At 56.2% G+C, this 17,005-nt stretch overlaps 1 protein-coding gene and 1 pseudogene across 2 annotated transcripts in view; one reads left to right on the forward strand and one right to left on the reverse strand.

Moving 5' to 3' along the window:
• Window positions 1–1,031: 1,031 nt before the first annotated feature.
• Window positions 1,032–17,005, reverse strand: part of VWA2 (von Willebrand factor A domain containing 2) — a 42,819-nt gene continuing 26,845 nt past the window's right edge. For both annotated transcript variants that reach the window (XM_032879162.1, XM_032879154.1), the window contains exons 6-14: window positions 15,653–15,847; window positions 10,895–11,028; window positions 10,228–10,360; window positions 8,603–8,658; window positions 5,976–6,083; window positions 4,425–4,997; window positions 2,685–3,236; window positions 2,010–2,135; window positions 1,032–1,240 (exon numbers count right to left, since the gene is read on the reverse strand). In XM_032879162.1, coding sequence (XP_032735053.1) covers window positions 1,125–1,240; window positions 2,010–2,135; window positions 2,685–3,236; window positions 4,425–4,997; window positions 5,976–6,083; window positions 8,603–8,658; window positions 10,228–10,360; window positions 10,895–11,028; window positions 15,653–15,847 — 1,993 coding nt within the window. In that variant the 3' untranslated portion in view covers window positions 1,032–1,124. The remainder of the gene's footprint in view (window positions 1,241–2,009; window positions 2,136–2,684; window positions 3,237–4,424; window positions 4,998–5,975; window positions 6,084–8,602; window positions 8,659–10,227; window positions 10,361–10,894; window positions 11,029–15,652; window positions 15,848–17,005) is intronic.
• On the forward strand, window positions 14,681–15,387 carry LOC116880357 (annotated as a pseudogene).

The following is a 17,005-nucleotide window of genomic DNA, read 5'->3' on the forward strand; positions in this document are numbered from 1 at the left end:
CTCTCCCTGCACTTTAAATCAAAGTAGCCTTGAACATTTGCATGCAAAACAGTTACATTATTAACATTAAAAAGAAAAGTCAGGACAAAGTGTCTGGACTTAGGTCCCAGCTCTGCAAAGCTTTCTACTGAAAACTCAAATCCCAACCACACAACCAAGGGGAAGAAGTGTTTCCTGAAGACTGCGGGGCTGAGTACCTAGTTTGCCAGAAACATACGCCAGCGGAGCCCTCTTGGCCACACGGGTTCCATTAAATAACCAACATCGTTTCTCGAAATAGTCCTTTCAAAACTGGACATGGAAAGCAAAACCACCTAAATAGCATAAGTTTGATGCTTCAAAAAGCCTGTACCCTCTACGTTTCTTAGGTCATATTTGTTAAGAATTCCACTCCTCCTTGTCCTACCAAGAAAGGACAAACAATAAGCGCTGCACAGTTAGCCCCCACTAAGTAACCTCCCAAGGAAACCCCTCCAGGGGAATGTAGCTCAGGCCCGGTGCCAACGTCACCCGGCCCCTGGAGACCAGGGTGCTCTGCACGCTCAGCTCCTGTCCCATAGTCAAACAAGCTGGTTCACCGTCACATTTCAGTCTGGAGTCTTTCTAGGTCTTTGCCCCTCACAGATCTGGTCACAAATGCCACTCCAGCCCCTTCTCAAATTAAAAGCAAATGCACTTGGACATCTCTGGGAAAAGATGTGTTGAAAGGTCCACAGGTTTTCAGTCTCGAAATGCCATGGCTCCGGTGGTCCCAAGGACACTGCAGTGCAGGCCTCCTCCTCCGCGGTACCATCCCAATAACATTATTTAGCGTTTGTTGAGGGCAAAGGGAGCTTCAAACAGGACACTGACCTCCTCCAAGCTCCTTTGTTTCTCCTCAGGGGGAAGCTGGCAGAGGACACCAGGGCTCACCCAGGGACGGAAAGTCAGTATTTACTTACACATCAAGACGCTTCAACAGCTTTGGTAGTGGACAAACCGGCTGCCGCCGTGTCTGTGAGCAGCACAGTCCGCAGTCAGGACAGCTCTTCCTGGGGCTGAGGGACATGGGCGGGGGGGTTCCCCATGGAGCTGGAGGCAGATGCTTTGAGGACCCCAGGAGACAGGCAGCCGCAGGCGTGCTCTCAGCGCCCGGGGCGCCCAGGCCTTCTGGGTGGCTGCTGGGAGGGGTAGGGCTGCTGCCCTTCCGCAGGCTCTGGGTGGGAGCCTCGTGCCTTGGGGGCATCTCCTCGCAAGGACCCTGGGAGAGAGGTGAACCTTGAGGACAGGAGGAGTGTCTGAGTCCTCTTCTCCCCAGTGGGCAGCCTGTGGGCCCCGACGCTTGTCTCCCTTGCTCCCCGGCCTCAGGCTACCTGAGCCCGAGGCGCCAAGGGGCATCTGCTGCTAGTCGCTTGGCTCCTCTATCGAACTTGAAATTCAAGTGCGGGAGCCCCAGTGGGCTTGTAATGCGGCCCAGCATGGCTGGCTGTCCCGTCCAGACCTCTCTCCTAGGCTGTGACTGTGCTCTGCTCCAACCACCAGTGCCTCCCCAGTCCTCCCTCGGTGGATGGGTCATTCCTCCCAGTTTCCTGAGCAGAGAGAAATGCTTAAGAATGACCTCCCACTGGCCTCCCCCGCTCTGTGTCCACGTCCTGCCTTCCTGCCTCTCCGCCTCCACCGTGCTCCCAACCCAGGCCTCCCTGGACACCCTCCTCCCAGCTGCTGTTTTCTCGACTGAGCCTGGCGCCGACACGCCGTGAACTGGGCTTATTCACTGCCCATCTCTCCACCGGCAGGGGAGCCCCAGGAGGGCTGAGCTGCTCACTCTTCACCGCTATGTCCCTGCACCAGGAACGGCGCCTGGGACGCCAGTGGCCCCCACCGCATGTTTCGCGAGAAGGAACAAACCATTGCAGGAGGCCTCCACTGAGCCAACACCCTCGCCCCTGATTCCACTGAGTCCCAAGGGCCAAGCAGGGCTCAGGTGACCCCCACCCAGCACCCACAGGCAGCGCGAGCGCCACACTCACGGGTCCCGCAGTGAGGGCCCTGCCAGCCGTCCCGGCACTCGCAGCGGTAGCTCCCGTCCCACAGGATGCAGGTGCCCTCGTGCAGGCACGGGCTGGGCGTGCACAGGCTGACCGGCCGCCTGGCTTCTGCAAGGGAGAACATGCCCAGAGGGCCCAGCCTGGGTCAGCCCCAAGGACCCCCTCCTCTCAGGAAGCCCAGGACAGAGGTGAGGCCACGCATCCTCGTGTTTCTGTGGGCCCGTAAGCAGCAGGGCGGAGGTCAACCCAGGGTGGGTGGCCCACACCGCACGGCTGGTTAGAGAAGCAACTTCCACAAGGTCTCCTGCCGCACGCAGGGACTCTCTCCCTCTCACGTGCGCTGGGCACGCAGCAGTGTTTACTGGCACGGATACATTTTTTAAAAAGGCAGGAAGGAGGTCACTGGCAAAAGGATGCCCTGGGGCCAGGCTGGCCTGACTGCCTGTGTTCCTAGCTCTGTCATTCACTACAGGTCGGAGTGAACCCCAGTCCTTAGATTCCTGGGGGAATCTGTAGGTATTCAAACGAGGTCTTCTGTTCAAATTAGGTGCAAAAACTCTCAAGTTTGGCCATCCTGGTGATGACCTGCCTGGGGGCTCAAGCTGAGTACCCCTACCCCGCCCCAGGGGCACTGAGGGCGTGCACAGCCCCACTCACCTGCACATATCCATGCGAGGAGCTCATCCTGGTGGTACCTCAGATCTCCGTAGCTTGCCACGTGGATCAGGGAGTCCCGGGGACCCGCGAGCCTCCGCAGAGCCTCCCTGAGGACAGGCCCCACGCCCACCACCAACACGGAGACGCCGTTGTTCCTCAGCTTCTGGACAGGGACCGCTGCGTCCTCCGCCCCCATCCCGCCCGTGAGCAGCACCACAGCCTTGGGGACACCAGGCCGGGCGCCCCTCTGGACAGTCATCACTTTGTCATAGACGTGCAGCAAGGCTGTACCCGCCGAGCCCACGCCGCCCAGGTAGGGGGCCTGGCTCACGGCCCGCAGCACCGCAGCGCGGGTGAGATGGGTGTCCAGCCCGAAGGCTGTCCGGACCCGGCCGCCGTACACCACCAGGCCGACCTGGGTCACGTCTGGGTTCACGTCAAACTGCAGCGTGAGGCTTCTCACGAAGCTCTGCATCTGGGCGAAGTTCTCGGGCCCCACGGACACGGAGGCGTCCAACAGGAAGAGCAGGTCCAGGGACCGGGCCTGGCAGCCTGTGGGACCGCGCCGGTGAGCCCCGGGCCGGGCCGTGCCCAGCAGAGCCCCTCCGTGGGACCAGGCCAGCAAGAGGGACCGTGCTGGGTCGGGTCAGCCAGTCTGTCCCCTGCAGTAGCCACCCTCCACCCTCTCCTAAGATATTAGGACACGCGAATGCGGGGCTAGACCACATTCCCCAACTCCCTGGCAGAGAGGTGTGGCCACATGCTGAGGTTCTGACTGGATGTGGCTGGAAATCGTAGTTTACAAAATCTGTCCTCAAAAGGAGGCTACTTGCCTTCCACTTTCCTTCCCCCCACTTACTGCTGGCCGAGAAGCCGTGACCTTGGACCTCGAGGTGGAACCCCAAGATAGCCAAGCCGCCCTGTGGGCTGAGGCCACCCACCTCTGAACTGTGACACAGACGCCTACCATCTGTCAGCCCCGAGCTCTGGGGACCCTCTGTGACAGCTCCCCGCCGGCACCCTCATCCCTCCTGTTACTGAGCACTCTCCGTGTGCCATGTACTGTACTCCAGGCGCCACTATACCAAGTGGACAAAGTGGGCCCGTGTCTCCCTCCCTGGGCTGACGGTCTGTGGGGAAACAGCCATGAAACCAACCCAGAATCACAGATCCTGGGAGCGGGCATGGGGGAGGAAGCGGGGTCTCGCGAGACAGACCAGCAGGAGCCACACGACAAGCGGACTCTCTGAGGAGTTCAGTCCGTTGAGGTCTGGGCAGCTCGTGGAGGGCAGGGAGGGGGCCTGTCGGGCCGCTCCTCCGCCTTCCCCCTGCACAGGGGCTATACAGAGGCCTGAAGGACCAGCCGCAGGGCACTCTCGGAAGCCAGTGCAAGGGGCTCAGCTTTTCTTCCAAGGCAGAGGGGAGCCAGGGGGAAGGATTAGGCACGGAGTAAGTGGGTCAGATTCACTGGTTTTTAGAAACTGCTCAGGCACAAGCACATCTGAGCAGCGGCCACCACGAGGAGCCTGAGAAGACACGACGACTACCTGTAATGTGGGGTCCGAGACAGAATTCTTGGAAGCACAAAAGGTCACTAAATAAAAACTAAGGAACTCTGAACTAGGGCTGCGGTCCTTAGCAAATGAAGATGCATCCGTACGGGGTCATTAATTCCGACAAATGTACCTCGTTAACCTCTTACAAGAGAAGCACCACTACCGTGGGGCGCGGGGACCTCACCTGGCCGCGGCCGGCCGCACAGCTTCCCCTGCAGCTCAGGGATTCGGCGGAACAGGTCCTGGGGGCCGGTGTAGACCAGGACGTGCTTCGGGCTGCCGGTGATCTCCTCTAGCTCCGCCCGCACGGCCTCAGTGCCCACTCCCAGCAGGAGCAGCTCTCGGGCCCTCGCGTCCCGCGCGGGGCCGGCCACCTCGTCCTGGGACGGTGACTCGGTGAGCAGGACTAGCACCCTGCGCAGACGGTCCTGGCCCGTCCTGGTGGCACTCCCAAAGCCCTGCTCCGCTGCCTGCCGCAAGGCACTGCCCGTCAGGGTGGCGCCACCTCGGAAGGGAAGGCTGTCCAGGCTCTCGAGCAGGGCCGGCACGTCCCGGTACTCGCCCACAGGCACGGCCACCGCCAGCTCCCCACTGTACCAGGCAACACCCACACGGGTCCGGGAGTCCTCGCTCAGTGACACCTGCACAAACCGCTTCACGAAGGCCTTGGCCCGCAGGAAGCCCTCGGGGGTGGTGCCCGCTGAGCTGGCCAGCAGGAAGAGGACGTCGATCCTGCACTCCAGGCTCAGCTTTGGGGCTGCCAGGATCACAGCAGCCCGCGGTCACACTACAGCCACCGGGAGCATGCAGGTCACCATCCCACCCGTCTCGAGGCACCCAGCCCCCCTCCCGGGCAGTAGTGAGTCAGGGCAGAGACACTGAGGGGGCAGGGGCTGGGGAGCACCGCAACAAGTTAGGGTGAGACACAGCTCTCCCATCTCCCATCAGATGGGTCTCCCATCTGATCACTTTTTAAAAATTTAAATGTAATCTAGAACTTTCCTCCCTTATGGTTCCTGCTTCTTGCATCCTCTGAGAAATCTTTGTCTGCCTCAAGTCATGAAGATATGCTCCTCTGTTTCCTTCCAGAAGGAAGGAAGCATATCTTTGGCTTTTGTATTTAGATCTATGACCCAGCTGGCACTGGTTTGTGGGTAGCTTGTGAGGTAGGGGGTCAAGTTTTGGTTCTTCCGTATACAGTTGACCCAGCACTGGATTTTTTAGATAATTACTTAAAAATTCATAGTAATAAATGTATATATATTAAAAAGTTATTGTTTAACAAGCTCCTGCTATGTGTCAAGCATCATTACAAAGCACTTTACATCTACCTTATTTAAAACTCTCCACAACCCTATAGGGTAGAGTCTACTGTAATCTTCATCTCGCCCCTTGCTCCTTTTCCTGTGAGAGGGGAGATGAGACTCTGCCCAGAACCAGGTCTCAGAGTCCGACTGGGGTCAGCAACGGGGCCCATCAACACACGGGGGTAGGGCAGTGGCCCACTCTGGGGCCAGTAAGCCAGGAGCCGCTGTCCTACCCCGGGCAGCCCCAGCAGTCACCTACTCACAGAGCACTCAGAAGCTAGTTCACATAGAACATCAGGTCAGTGGTGTGCTTGCAAAGTAGGTGGCTCTGAAATCCAAGGGCCCATTTCTGTCTAGTAGCTAGGAAGTGGGAAGTGGACAGGGGGAGCCCAGGCTCCGCTGCTCCCCAACAGTCCCGTGCTACGTACCACAGTTAGCCTCCCCTCCGAAGGTCGGCGGGCAGAGGCAGTGGTACTTGTCCAGTCCTTCTGGAATACATGTGCCTCCATTCTGGCAGGGCTGTGAGTCACAAGCGCCTATCGGAGAGATGGCCATTAAGAGCCTAGCACATCAGATGCGTGAAGGGATCTGATCAGAGCTGTGAGTCCAGCAGGCCCCCTGCCCCACCAGGGCCCAGCTCCCTCCATCCCCCAGGACCACTAGGGACCTAGCCAGAGCACCTGGGGCAAAGACAGGACAGGAAGCGAGTGAGGTACGCAAAGGAGAGGCTGCGTGTGGGTACAAAGGACACACCGTAGTGGGCTCCATCAGGCCTGCGTGAACCACAGGCTCACAGGGGATGTGCCAATGGCCCCCGGGCTGTTATGGCCTGAATTGCATCCCTCCAAATCCATATGTATTTGTCCTAACCCTCAGGACCTTGAAATGTGACTGCATTTGGAGAGAAGGACTTTAAAGAGTCTTTAAAGGCTCCTTAAGGTTAAATGAGGTCATGGGATGGGCTCTAACCCAGTCTGACTTATAAGAAGAGGGAGAGACCCCAGCAAGGTGCACAGAAGGAAAGCCACGTGAGGATCCCAGGAGCAGACGACCATCGTAAGCCAAGTGAGAGGCCTCAGAAGAAACAGAACCTGCCGACTCCTTGATCTTGTTCACCAGCCTCCAGAACCGTGAGAAAGTAAATTTCTGTTGTTTAAGCCCCCAGTCTGTGGTACTTGGCTCTGGCAGCCCTAGGAAACTGCATGATGGGCCTTCATCACCACCCCTGCCTGCCGAGGAGGCCTAGAAGAGCTCTGGGTGGCCATGACAATGAACTGGTACTGGACCCAGGCTCCCTAAGGATGAAGATCTCGGTAGCATCACGGCCCCACGCAGGTGTCATGAGATGTGGGGGAAAACTGCAGTGTGGAAGGTGCCGTTCCCCAAGTTCTCCATGGTGGTTCTTAACGGCTTATGCAGGCTGGAACAGCCAAACGGGGAGCCTCTGGCTCCTGGAGCCAACAAATATGGCCTCTGCTTACCTGGGCACCTTAATTAGCCGGGGCAAGCCCCAGTATCTTCCACTAAAAAGGATGAGGACTTGTTCCACAGTGTTGCTGTGAGGATTATATGAACTAATCCGCGGAAAGTCTGAGCACAAAGCCTGGCAGGCAGCCAACGCTCCGTAACAGGTAAAGACAATATTTGGTTTTGGATATGAGGTCCAAATGCTGGGCCACAACTCTTTCAAATGGGGTATTTTACCCAGGGAGCCACAGTTCACGTCTGAAGTGTCCTATCCGTGATCCTATCTGAGCTTCGTATCAATTACTATAAAATGCAGATAATACCACACACCCTCCCTCATAGAGTTTCGGAGAACAGGCAGGAGCTTCATGAATTCGTGTGTCTTATATTCAAAGGGCTTCCTAACTAGCTGTATGGCTACCCGTGGAAGTGGAGATTTCTGGCCTTTCTACATGAAAATATTGATATATAACTTGGGGATCACGTCACTGAAACCAAAGTGTCTGCTTTTTGAAGATAGGGATTATCAAGGCTCATGGAGAATGCCTGGGCTGCCATTCTGCCCCGGGAGTACCATGGAAATGACCAGGGGGCTCAACAGCAGCACGGACACGGGCCTTTAACTGAGCCGCTCTTCTGCACTAGGCATCCCACTAAGCGCCACACGTGCACGATCTCGTTTCACTGTCTGATGAGTCCTGTAAAGGGCCCCCTCACTTCAGATGGGGGAGCTGGAGCTCAAGGACTAGAAGTCCCGTGAAGACCAGACAGCTAGAAAGGGGAAGATTCGGATGCAGCCCCTGGTCACTGTGGCTCGAAAGCCTTAGGTGCTCAAACTTTAATTTCTGAGCAAAAACCGAACTTTCAGTGTTTCCTGCCTTTCAGAAGCCAGCAATGTGAGAACTTTAAAACAGGATGTGGAGGAGATCACCAAACCCAGGGACAGGAAGGACCCAGGAGACATGCTCCCTGCCTCCTCGGGAGAAGCAAATCCATAAGGGACTGATGTCAACATGCTTGAGTGTAATTTCTCTGCTCTCGGGTCCGTGGGGTGCACTGGACCCCCTGGTGAGGAACAGGGAGGCCCCGTGGGGAACAGGTTGAATGAAGCCAATACTTCCGTGGACATTACCTACTCAATCTTCCCCAGGGTCCCAATTATGATGCCCGCTGTCATACGGAGCAGGGAAATGGGTTTTCCAGACACAGGATGACCATTACCCCTGTTTTATAGAGGGGGAAACTGAGGCTTATGTATCTGGTCTGGTGTTTGGTGCTGCATGTGAGGCTTTCTACCTGCAAAGCTGGTGCTCAACGCGTGCCCTTCTCTGCCTCTTGTCAACGCAAGGGGCGCTGGTTAAGGAAGGCGATTCCAAAGGCTTCACTCCATTCTTAGTGAAAAACACCACTGAGCAAAAGAGGGCTGAGTGCGGCACAAGTGTGCTCTTCTGCCTCTGAAATGCCTGTCTCTCCACCCCTGAGCTGGTTCCCACCCCGCCCTCTGCCCCAGGAGTGCAAACGCCCCTTTGGAAGCCAGCCGAGTCCCAGGGCCCAGAAAGAGCTAGAGAATCCAAGAGGCAGACTGTACCTGGGCACGTGGTCCTATAGCAGGTGGAACGGTGGCTTTGGTACACTCTCCTCCAGCTATAACCCAAGGGAGCAAATGATGGAGATCAAATGTTTAACAGGAAGGCCAAAACCTGGAAGGTTATTTGAAACGCTAAAAGCTGATAGAAGATTCCTATGCAGATAGAGGTCAAGAAAGACCACCCTGTTTTCTTTGATTCTACCCCGGCTTTAAGTTGCACACAGAGTGCGGAATGTTTCAAACTACCCAGAATCAATTTTTTAAAAACGTAAATTGGCTATCATGTCAGAATTTGGAAATACTCTGTGTTCAAAACTCTGAACTATGAGAAGAGCTTTCTATTATGAATTCCTTTCCAGGGCTAGCACCAAGGGGGGCGGAGCGGGAAAGCAGTGGGAATTAAACAAGTGGATTCTGGCTATGTGACACCCCCAGGCTCCCCACCACGGGGGCAGGCTAATTAGGCTCACTTCTAGGACAGAGTCTTTCCTGGAGCAGAACATCCACTTGGGATAAGAGCCAAGTCAATTACAAAACTCAAGGTGCTGCAATCAGAAGTTTGCCAAGCTGCCAGCTCATTAAAGAGAAATCTCTCTGTCCACATCTCCTCCTAGTGACTTCGTAAAACCGCAAGGCCTAGCCCACAAAGCTCTGTGGACGCCCCGCGCCCCCCCTCCAGCCTGCATGGGAAATCGGCGTTGCTGGAGCGGGGATTGGGGCCACAGGACTTTGCCTGGATGTGCCCGGGCTTCCTCCCTCCCTTGCCAGGATGTGCCTGGATGTGCCTGGTGGCCTCTGACACGGCCCCATTTCCTCGGACCCATGGTCAGGGCATGGCCCTTCCCTGCCAAGACAGTCCTTGGACTCTCCCTCAGCCCAGGACGATAGCTCATGGGTTTTCAGCCAACCCATTTCATTGCTGTGTCTCCTGAGCTCATCCCTGAGGGCAGGCCAAGGGGCAAAGACACAGTGGGTTCAAACGTCACCCCTGGATCTCCAGGAAAGGCAGAAATGTGAGATTGCCAGGTGCTGACCTGCTGTCCTACAGGAAGTCTGGATAAAGGGCCAAGGACCAGGAATTTTCTAGAGTCCAGGAATTTTCGAGAAAATGGCTGACCACAGAGCAGCAGAGACTCTACAATGCCCAGGCTCCAGATCTGACAAATATTGCATCTCTCATGGCCTCCACAACTGGAATTCATCCAAGACCTTAAACCTCCTGCCTCACTCGGCCCCATAAATATGGAAACTGGTATTCAGAGGAACCAAACTACCAGACCACGATCCCAAGTCCAGACCATGGCCCTAGTGGACTAACTTTGAGTCGCTTATGAGCCTTCCAGAAGAGCTGTGACCCTGTCACCCTCACTCACTCTGGGCACCTAGGCAGTGTGTCTATAAGACCCTGCCACTGTGTAGCTGTGACCCTCGCTATGACGCCCCCCTGTGACCCCATAATTCTGTCCCTATCTCCCCCCACCCCCCACCAGGCATTCTCTGATCCCTGTCACTCTCCTTGGCCAAGATCCCAAACATCTGTTCTCCCTGCACTCAGCACTCAGCTTTGGGGGCCTTCTCCACCCAGACGTGTCTTCAGGCTCGGAACGCAGACCATGTGGACAAACCTGGAGAAGGGACAGACTGCCGCCAGCACGGCCTTGCTCCCCCGCGATCCTCTCCAGCACCAGGCACTGCCCACCAGCTCCCTGACCATCTCCAGCGTCTTGTGCTCACAGGGGTGAGGCTGGACCTCGCAGTCTGTGTCACAGGGCACAGGGATGGAGAAGACAAGGTTACACTTCCTTCCCCCAGCCGTGGTTCCATCACCCTCAACCCGGGCCACGCTCTGCCTCTTGCAGGGCAGAACACACCGGGGCCAGTCTCTAAGCATTCGCTCCGCACACTGCTTTCACACCCTTGTGCCCGTGTGTTCCTTTCACACAGCGTGCTCCTGGGTCGACCCTGACGACAGCACCCGGGGATGCAGAGACCTCACCCCAGCTGAATCTGACCATGCGGGGAGCTGACCGGCTCTTCCCCCCCTGAGGAGGGGACAGGCACAGGGGCCCCTAGATCTGGGCCCCAAGCCCTGGGCCCCTCTACCCCATGGAGACAAGCTCAGGGTTCCCGGCCGAGAGAGCCCACAGGGTGTGACACAGGGTGCGAGCACCCCAGCACCAAAGCTTCTAGCCCCCTGCCTGGGGAGCCTCTCGACCTCCGGCCCCCAGGAACCGTCCCCACCCCACTTTCACCAAGGGCAAGACCGCTCCTTCCCAGCCCGGAAGGCCTTACCTGGAGAGGCGGCGGTGCAGAGAGCAGACGTGCTGAGGGCGCTCAGGAGACCGTTGGTGGCGTCCTCCACCTGCTCGGCCGTGAGCACGTGCCGCTCCCTCGGCTCGCTGGCCAGCGTGTGCAGCTCCTCCCACCTGTCCCCGGGCCCCGGCAGAGAGGTTACGGCAGCTCCGCGCCTGGCCCCCCACCTTCCTGTCCACCCATCCCCTACACCGTGGGCTCCTCGTGGGCATCAACACGACCCCACGCTCCAGAAGCCGCTCAGCGGCAACCTCATCCGCCCGGGGGTGCCTGCGAGGTCCAGAGCGAGCCCAAGTGAGACCCCGAGGGCCCTCAAAGCCCGGGTCCTAATGTGTGCACCAGAGCCCGCCTGCTTCCTCAGAGGAAGGCCTCCCCCTCGGAACCAGCAGCTCTTCTCAGAGACCCGGTCCTCACGGAGGTAGCGGTCTGGCCGTGTCACCCAGAGCCGAGGAGAAAAAAACGTTACCAGAAAGGAACTGAGGGAAAGTGGCTGTGGGTGGGGGCAAGACGAGAACAAACAAGGCCAGCTTGTGACAGAGAAAAGTCCCGAAGAACAAGAACCACTCGAAGGCCAGCAACGTGAGGTTGTGTGGGGAGGAAGGAGCCAGCATGCTTCAAGAGCCACAGGTCACCACTGTTTGGGCCCGGGACAGAAAGGACACGTGGCATGATAACCTGGGGCATGAAGAAAGCGTTAAAGGATGCTGAGAAGCCTTTCTGAGAAGACAGGGTGGTCAGGAATGGGTTTAGAATCTTGCCAGTCAGAAATTCATCCAAAGAGACAAAGGCCTGCCAGGGTGGCCGAAATTTCATTTATCTCTAAAATGTACTGATGTAAAACTCCCCATTCTCCTCTGAAGCCGCGCAGGCCAGACCTTCCCCCAGGACGAGGGCGCCACCTGGCCCGCACAGGGGGACATCCAGAGGGCAGCCCAGCAGCACATTTTCACCAACGCCAGAGCTGAGAACCATCAGGGAAGGGGCTCGATGAATACTCCCAGGAGGTGAGAGTCAGGTTTTTATGCCCGTACAGAGCCTCACCCTGCCTACAGCAGCGCTTCTGAAACTTCAGGGGGCATCAGAACCACCGAGGGCCAGACACACCGCTGAGGGAGGCACCTCGGCCCGGAGTTTTGGAGATTCCGCGGGGTAGGGCCCGACTGTGTGTTCCTGACACGTTCTCACTTGCTGGTGCTGCTGGTCCAGGAAACAGACTTTGAGAACCACCGGTCGGCCGTGAGCCGGCCTTTGACCAGCAGTTGGGGGAGTGGAGTCTGGAGGGTCTGGGAACCCAACGGGCTTCCTCGGACGGTTGCTGTGGCCGAGCAGTGTCCCCTCTCCTGATTCTCGATTCCTCCAAGTGAGGGGTACTCAAAGTATGCCTGTGGGCCGGTGCAGGACCCCGGCCCTGTTTCACCCTCATCCAGAACCAGACAAGCACAGACCCAGAATAAAAACCCTTAGAACCTAGTTGTACGGCGACTTGACGGAGTCCTTTTCGGTCTGCTTGGATCAAATAATCAACATTGAGCTCACTGTTTTTTTATTTTACTTTCCCAGTAGCTCATTTGTATTGTATTTCTCTGAAGTCTCAGGCCATGATGGATTAAAACACAAAACAAGGCAAACTGGACTCCGCCACAGGCTGTCTGAGAAGCAGCTGGAGAAGAAAGCCCAGAACAGGCCACATATGTCCACTGTCTGGGAGGCTCCAGCCTCACTGACAAAACCATCACGTGCAAGGTTGTCCATTCAGTACCGTGTAGGAGGGGTGGGAGGTGAGCCGGGAAGCAACACCCTCGTCTCCTCTCTCACTGGGTTTATCTCCTCCTATGTGAGGACACGCGAAGAGTCCACGATAAGGCAGTCTCACTGCCAATAACAACAGCATGATGACGGTGCTGGGGACCGTCAGCACCACCAGGACATGGCCAGGGATGTTCCCTTAGCACTGCACAGGCTGGGCCATGGGGGTCTTCCCTCTCTGCACTCCCCCTGGGAGATCTCCAGGTGACAAACGCCGTCCCCGAGGGCAGGGTCTCTGTCCAGCCTCTCCTGAGCCCTGGGCTCCTACACGCAGCTGCTGACTCAGCTTCCCTACTCAAGACGTCCCGTCCGCCCCTCAGACTTGATCTAGAACAGGACTCCACTTCCCTGGTTCTTCCCCAGGCTTCCCCATCTCAGGAGACAGCACTCCCTCTCCCTGAGGGGCTCCGGCCAAAATCCTTCCATGTTCCATTCAGTGGCCACACTCATCTCTGCCTTCAGAACAGACCCTCAGTCCAACCATTCGTCAGGGACTCACAGCGCCCCCCACTACACACCCCGTTACCTCTCATGTGAACCGCTCCAAAGGCTGCTTGCCTCGATGCCCCACGTCCCCCAGTCTTGCTTCTCCTTCCACCTCAGCCTGCCCATCTGTGCTCTACCTGGCAGTCAGCGTCATCTTCTAAAAAAGTTAGCCAACACCTGCTGTTTCCCAGCTCAGAGCCTTCACAGGGCTTCCCAACCTCCTCACGATAAAGTCCCAAGTCTTGACTATGACCCACAGAGGCTCTGGACCTGATTCCCACCTACCTCTTCTGCCCCATTTCTTGTAATCCACCCCTCATTCACCAGCTTCCAGACATGCCCTGGTGGACACACTAAGCTAGCTACTGCCTCAGGGCCTTTGTGCTTGCCACACACCTGACTACCCTGTTCTTTTCCCTGCTGTCTAGGAGGCTTGCTACTCCTTTGACTCAACTTTCTCCTCCAAAGTCAACTCCTGACAGACCCCCCTCTCTAAACTAGCTGGGGTCCCTGATTCTCAACAGTCTGTTAACCTCCTCCCTTCCTCTTTCTCCTTTGCCTTTTATTTCCACCTGAAATGACATTATTGTTTATTCACTCACTTGTTTATCATCTAGTTCCTTTCCTAGAATGGGAACTCCATGAAGGCAGGCACCTGGTACTGTCTCTGTATCCCTAAAAACTCAAGAATAGTGTCTGGCGTATTTACTGAGAATAAAAAATGTACTAAAATTAATGAAGAGGGGTGTCTGGGTGGCTCAGTGGGTTAAAGCCTCTGCCTTCAGCTCAGGTCATGATCTCAGGGTCCTGGGATCGAGCCCCGCATCGGGCTCTCTGCCCAGCAGGGAGCCTACTTCCCTTCCTTTCTCTCTGCCTGTCTCTCTGCCTAGTTGTGATCTCTGTCAAATAAATAAATAAAACCTTAAAAAAATAAATAAATAAAATTAATGGAGAGATTTCTGTGTGCAGACACAGTACCAGGACCAGAGTCCTTTCACGTAATACCCCCGACAACGAGGGGCCCACAAAAGCACCTCCCATTTTAAGGTTGAGAGTAGTGAGGACGCGTGGAAAGCACGTGCCAGCATCTGGGAAGGGGAGCGGAACGTCCCAGACCCCCACGCTCCCGGCCTCTGGAACAGGTCTGTGACTCAAACTAATGAGAAGCCTTTCTTGGATCATTTAACTGGAAACTGGAAGCGTGAGTCTGCTCTCTCCGGGGTGGAGCTGGGCACGGCGGGCAGCCACGGGTCTAGGTCCCTCAGGGGGCCAGGCTGAGGGAGCAGCATATGTATGTGGAGGACAGAAAAGGATCTTCATGGCTCCTGCTCGCCCCAAGGGACCCCCTGACCCACTCAGTACAATGAGAGGAGCCCATGACTTCCATTTCCACCCCAAAGAATTGAGAGTCAAGGAGCGGCGGGGCTGGGTGACGGGGACGGGGCTGAGAGGCTGTTCACAAAGTGAGTGAAGATGAACGCTGGAGGGCTGGGGTCTGGGTTACAGGACAGCGTTCCCGTTACTGGGCCTTCAGCAAATGGACCTTTTTTCTTTTCTTTTTTTTTTTTTTTTTAAAGATTCTACTTATTCATTTGACAGAAGAGATCACAAGTAGGCAGAGAGGCAGGCAGAGAGAGAGGGGGAAGCAGGCTCCCCGCTGAGCGGAGAGCCTGATGTGGGGCTCGATCCCAGGACCCTGAGGTCAAGACCCGAGCCGAAGGCAGAGGCTTTACCCACTGAGCCAAACAGTACCCCACCAGCGGACCTTTTGAAAGTCATGATCTTCTTCCAAAAGGCCTTCCTTGTGTGAAAAATGAACATTTGCCCAGTCATCCTCTTGAATTATCAGAAAAAAACTTTCAGCTCAACCAAGATAAAATGAATTTTTCTACACTCAGAAACATCCAGGGCCTGTCTGCTCCACTCACATTACAGACGGAATTCAAGGCAGCGCAGCTGGTTCAGCGTCTTCCATTGCTTCCAAGCTCCGAACCTTTCACTGGGTATTTTGAGGGGTAATGAGGAGACTACTGGGTTTGAAGATATTCTTAACGACCCGTCACAAAGTGAACGAATGGGACAGCCACCCTTGATGGTAGAATATAAACTCAGTTTACTGTTGTCTGTTGAGTTGTTCATGAAAACAGAGGTGCTGCGTGTTGTTTATAGTCGTCTTTTGACCCTAATTTGATGCGCACAACATTAAAAGTACTGACACATGAAAAAAAAAAAAAAAAGAATTGAGACTCAACTTTCCGGCACTGACAACCCCATCCTCAGACTGAATCAGAGGCCACACGCGCTCCCAGACTTGGCGCTCCCTGCACGGGCACAACGTACAGAGCAAAGAGAAGACAGAGCCCAGGAAGGACCAGGGTGGTCTGGCCAGACGCCCTCCCGTCCTGTGGCTGTGAAGTGGCTCCGCAGCGTCCCGGGGGCTCTTACCTCGGAAACCGGACCCCGACGGCAAATATGGTGACGCCTCTTTCCTTCAGCTGCTTGGCGGGCAGTGCCACGTGCCCTTGGGACCGCCCGTCAGTGACGACCACGAGGATCTGGGGCACAGAGGCGTTCCGGCCGCCGGGGAAGCCTTGGCGCAGAAGGTATTTCAGGGCCAGGCCTGTCTCTGTGCGCCCTCCTCTGAGCTCACACAGGGGGAGAAAGCAAAGACGAGTCAGTCACCCACAGACAGGAGGCCGGACGACCCCCTGAAACAAGGGGCCTCTCGGTTGTTGGTGACCGTCGCACTCTCCCGCCTCCAGTGACAGCTCGGGGCTGACAACCCTCATCGTGCACGTGTCTAACACCCACCTCCCGTCTCCCTCCATCTGTGTCATCCCCTTCTTGCTACGGCTCAGCATCCCTGTGTGGGGGCTGCGGGGGGTAAGCAGGTCACTGAGCTGAAGAAAACCATGTGCATCTGTAAGGGTGAAGGGCAGGGTTTTGATCTGAAGGTCGGCGGTGGGGGGCGGGGGTCACGTCTATGATCAGGTCTTCCTGGCTCAATTCCAGCTCAGGGTTGGGTGCTGGAAGGCTGAACTTTCGGACAACTTCCAGAGCAGGGACGTCACAGCGGTCCCACCTCATCCCAGCCCCGTTTGAGGGACGGTCCACTGAGCTTGGAATGAAATCTTAGAGTGGGAGGCTCCCGCAGGCGTCCTCGGGGGGAGAACCGCCAGCTCTCGGGGTCAAGTGCACAGAACATGGTGATTCCCTAGAGTGGGTTTTAGGCCAAACCTTTCGGTGCGTGGAAACACATCCAACATGGAAAACAATGGCAAGGCTGATGGAATCACTGTACGCGCAGAAAAAACCATGAGACCGTCGTTCTGAACTGCCGATCACAGAGCGAAGATCTGGGGTGCTCGTTTATTCTCAAGCTACACTGAGTGTCAGTGAAGGCGATGCCTGCCTCGCAGAGGGCCCTACGGTGATTCTTCTAAGGTGCAAACATCTAACTGCCAGGAGGTGTGTGAATGCCTACGTGTGTGAATGTGTGTATACTTTTTAAACATAACACCAAAAATGCTCAGTTCTCATGTAAGCCTGACGTGGTCCTCCTGCCTGGGCATCTCTCCTGCTCTGTTCTCCTCCAAGCTGCTCCCTAGAGACTCATCCAGACTCCTTGCATTTTGTGGTTTCCCCCTTCCTCACCATCCTCAAAGTCCTCTCCATTCAGCAGAGGTGAGGAAAGAGCAAGGAGTGTGCTTGGAAGGATTTATGGCCCAGGCCCAGAATGTTCTTCACTTTTACTGCTTTCTGTCGTAAGTGCGCCCATAAAGGGCAATTCTCTCTACA

The sequence above is a fragment of the Lontra canadensis genome, unplaced genomic scaffold (genome assembly GCF_010015895.1).
Source record: "Lontra canadensis isolate GAN:19392208 unplaced genomic scaffold, GSC_riverotter_1.0 scaffold3, whole genome shotgun sequence".
Classification (NCBI taxonomy): domain Eukaryota; kingdom Metazoa; phylum Chordata; class Mammalia; order Carnivora; family Mustelidae; genus Lontra; species Lontra canadensis.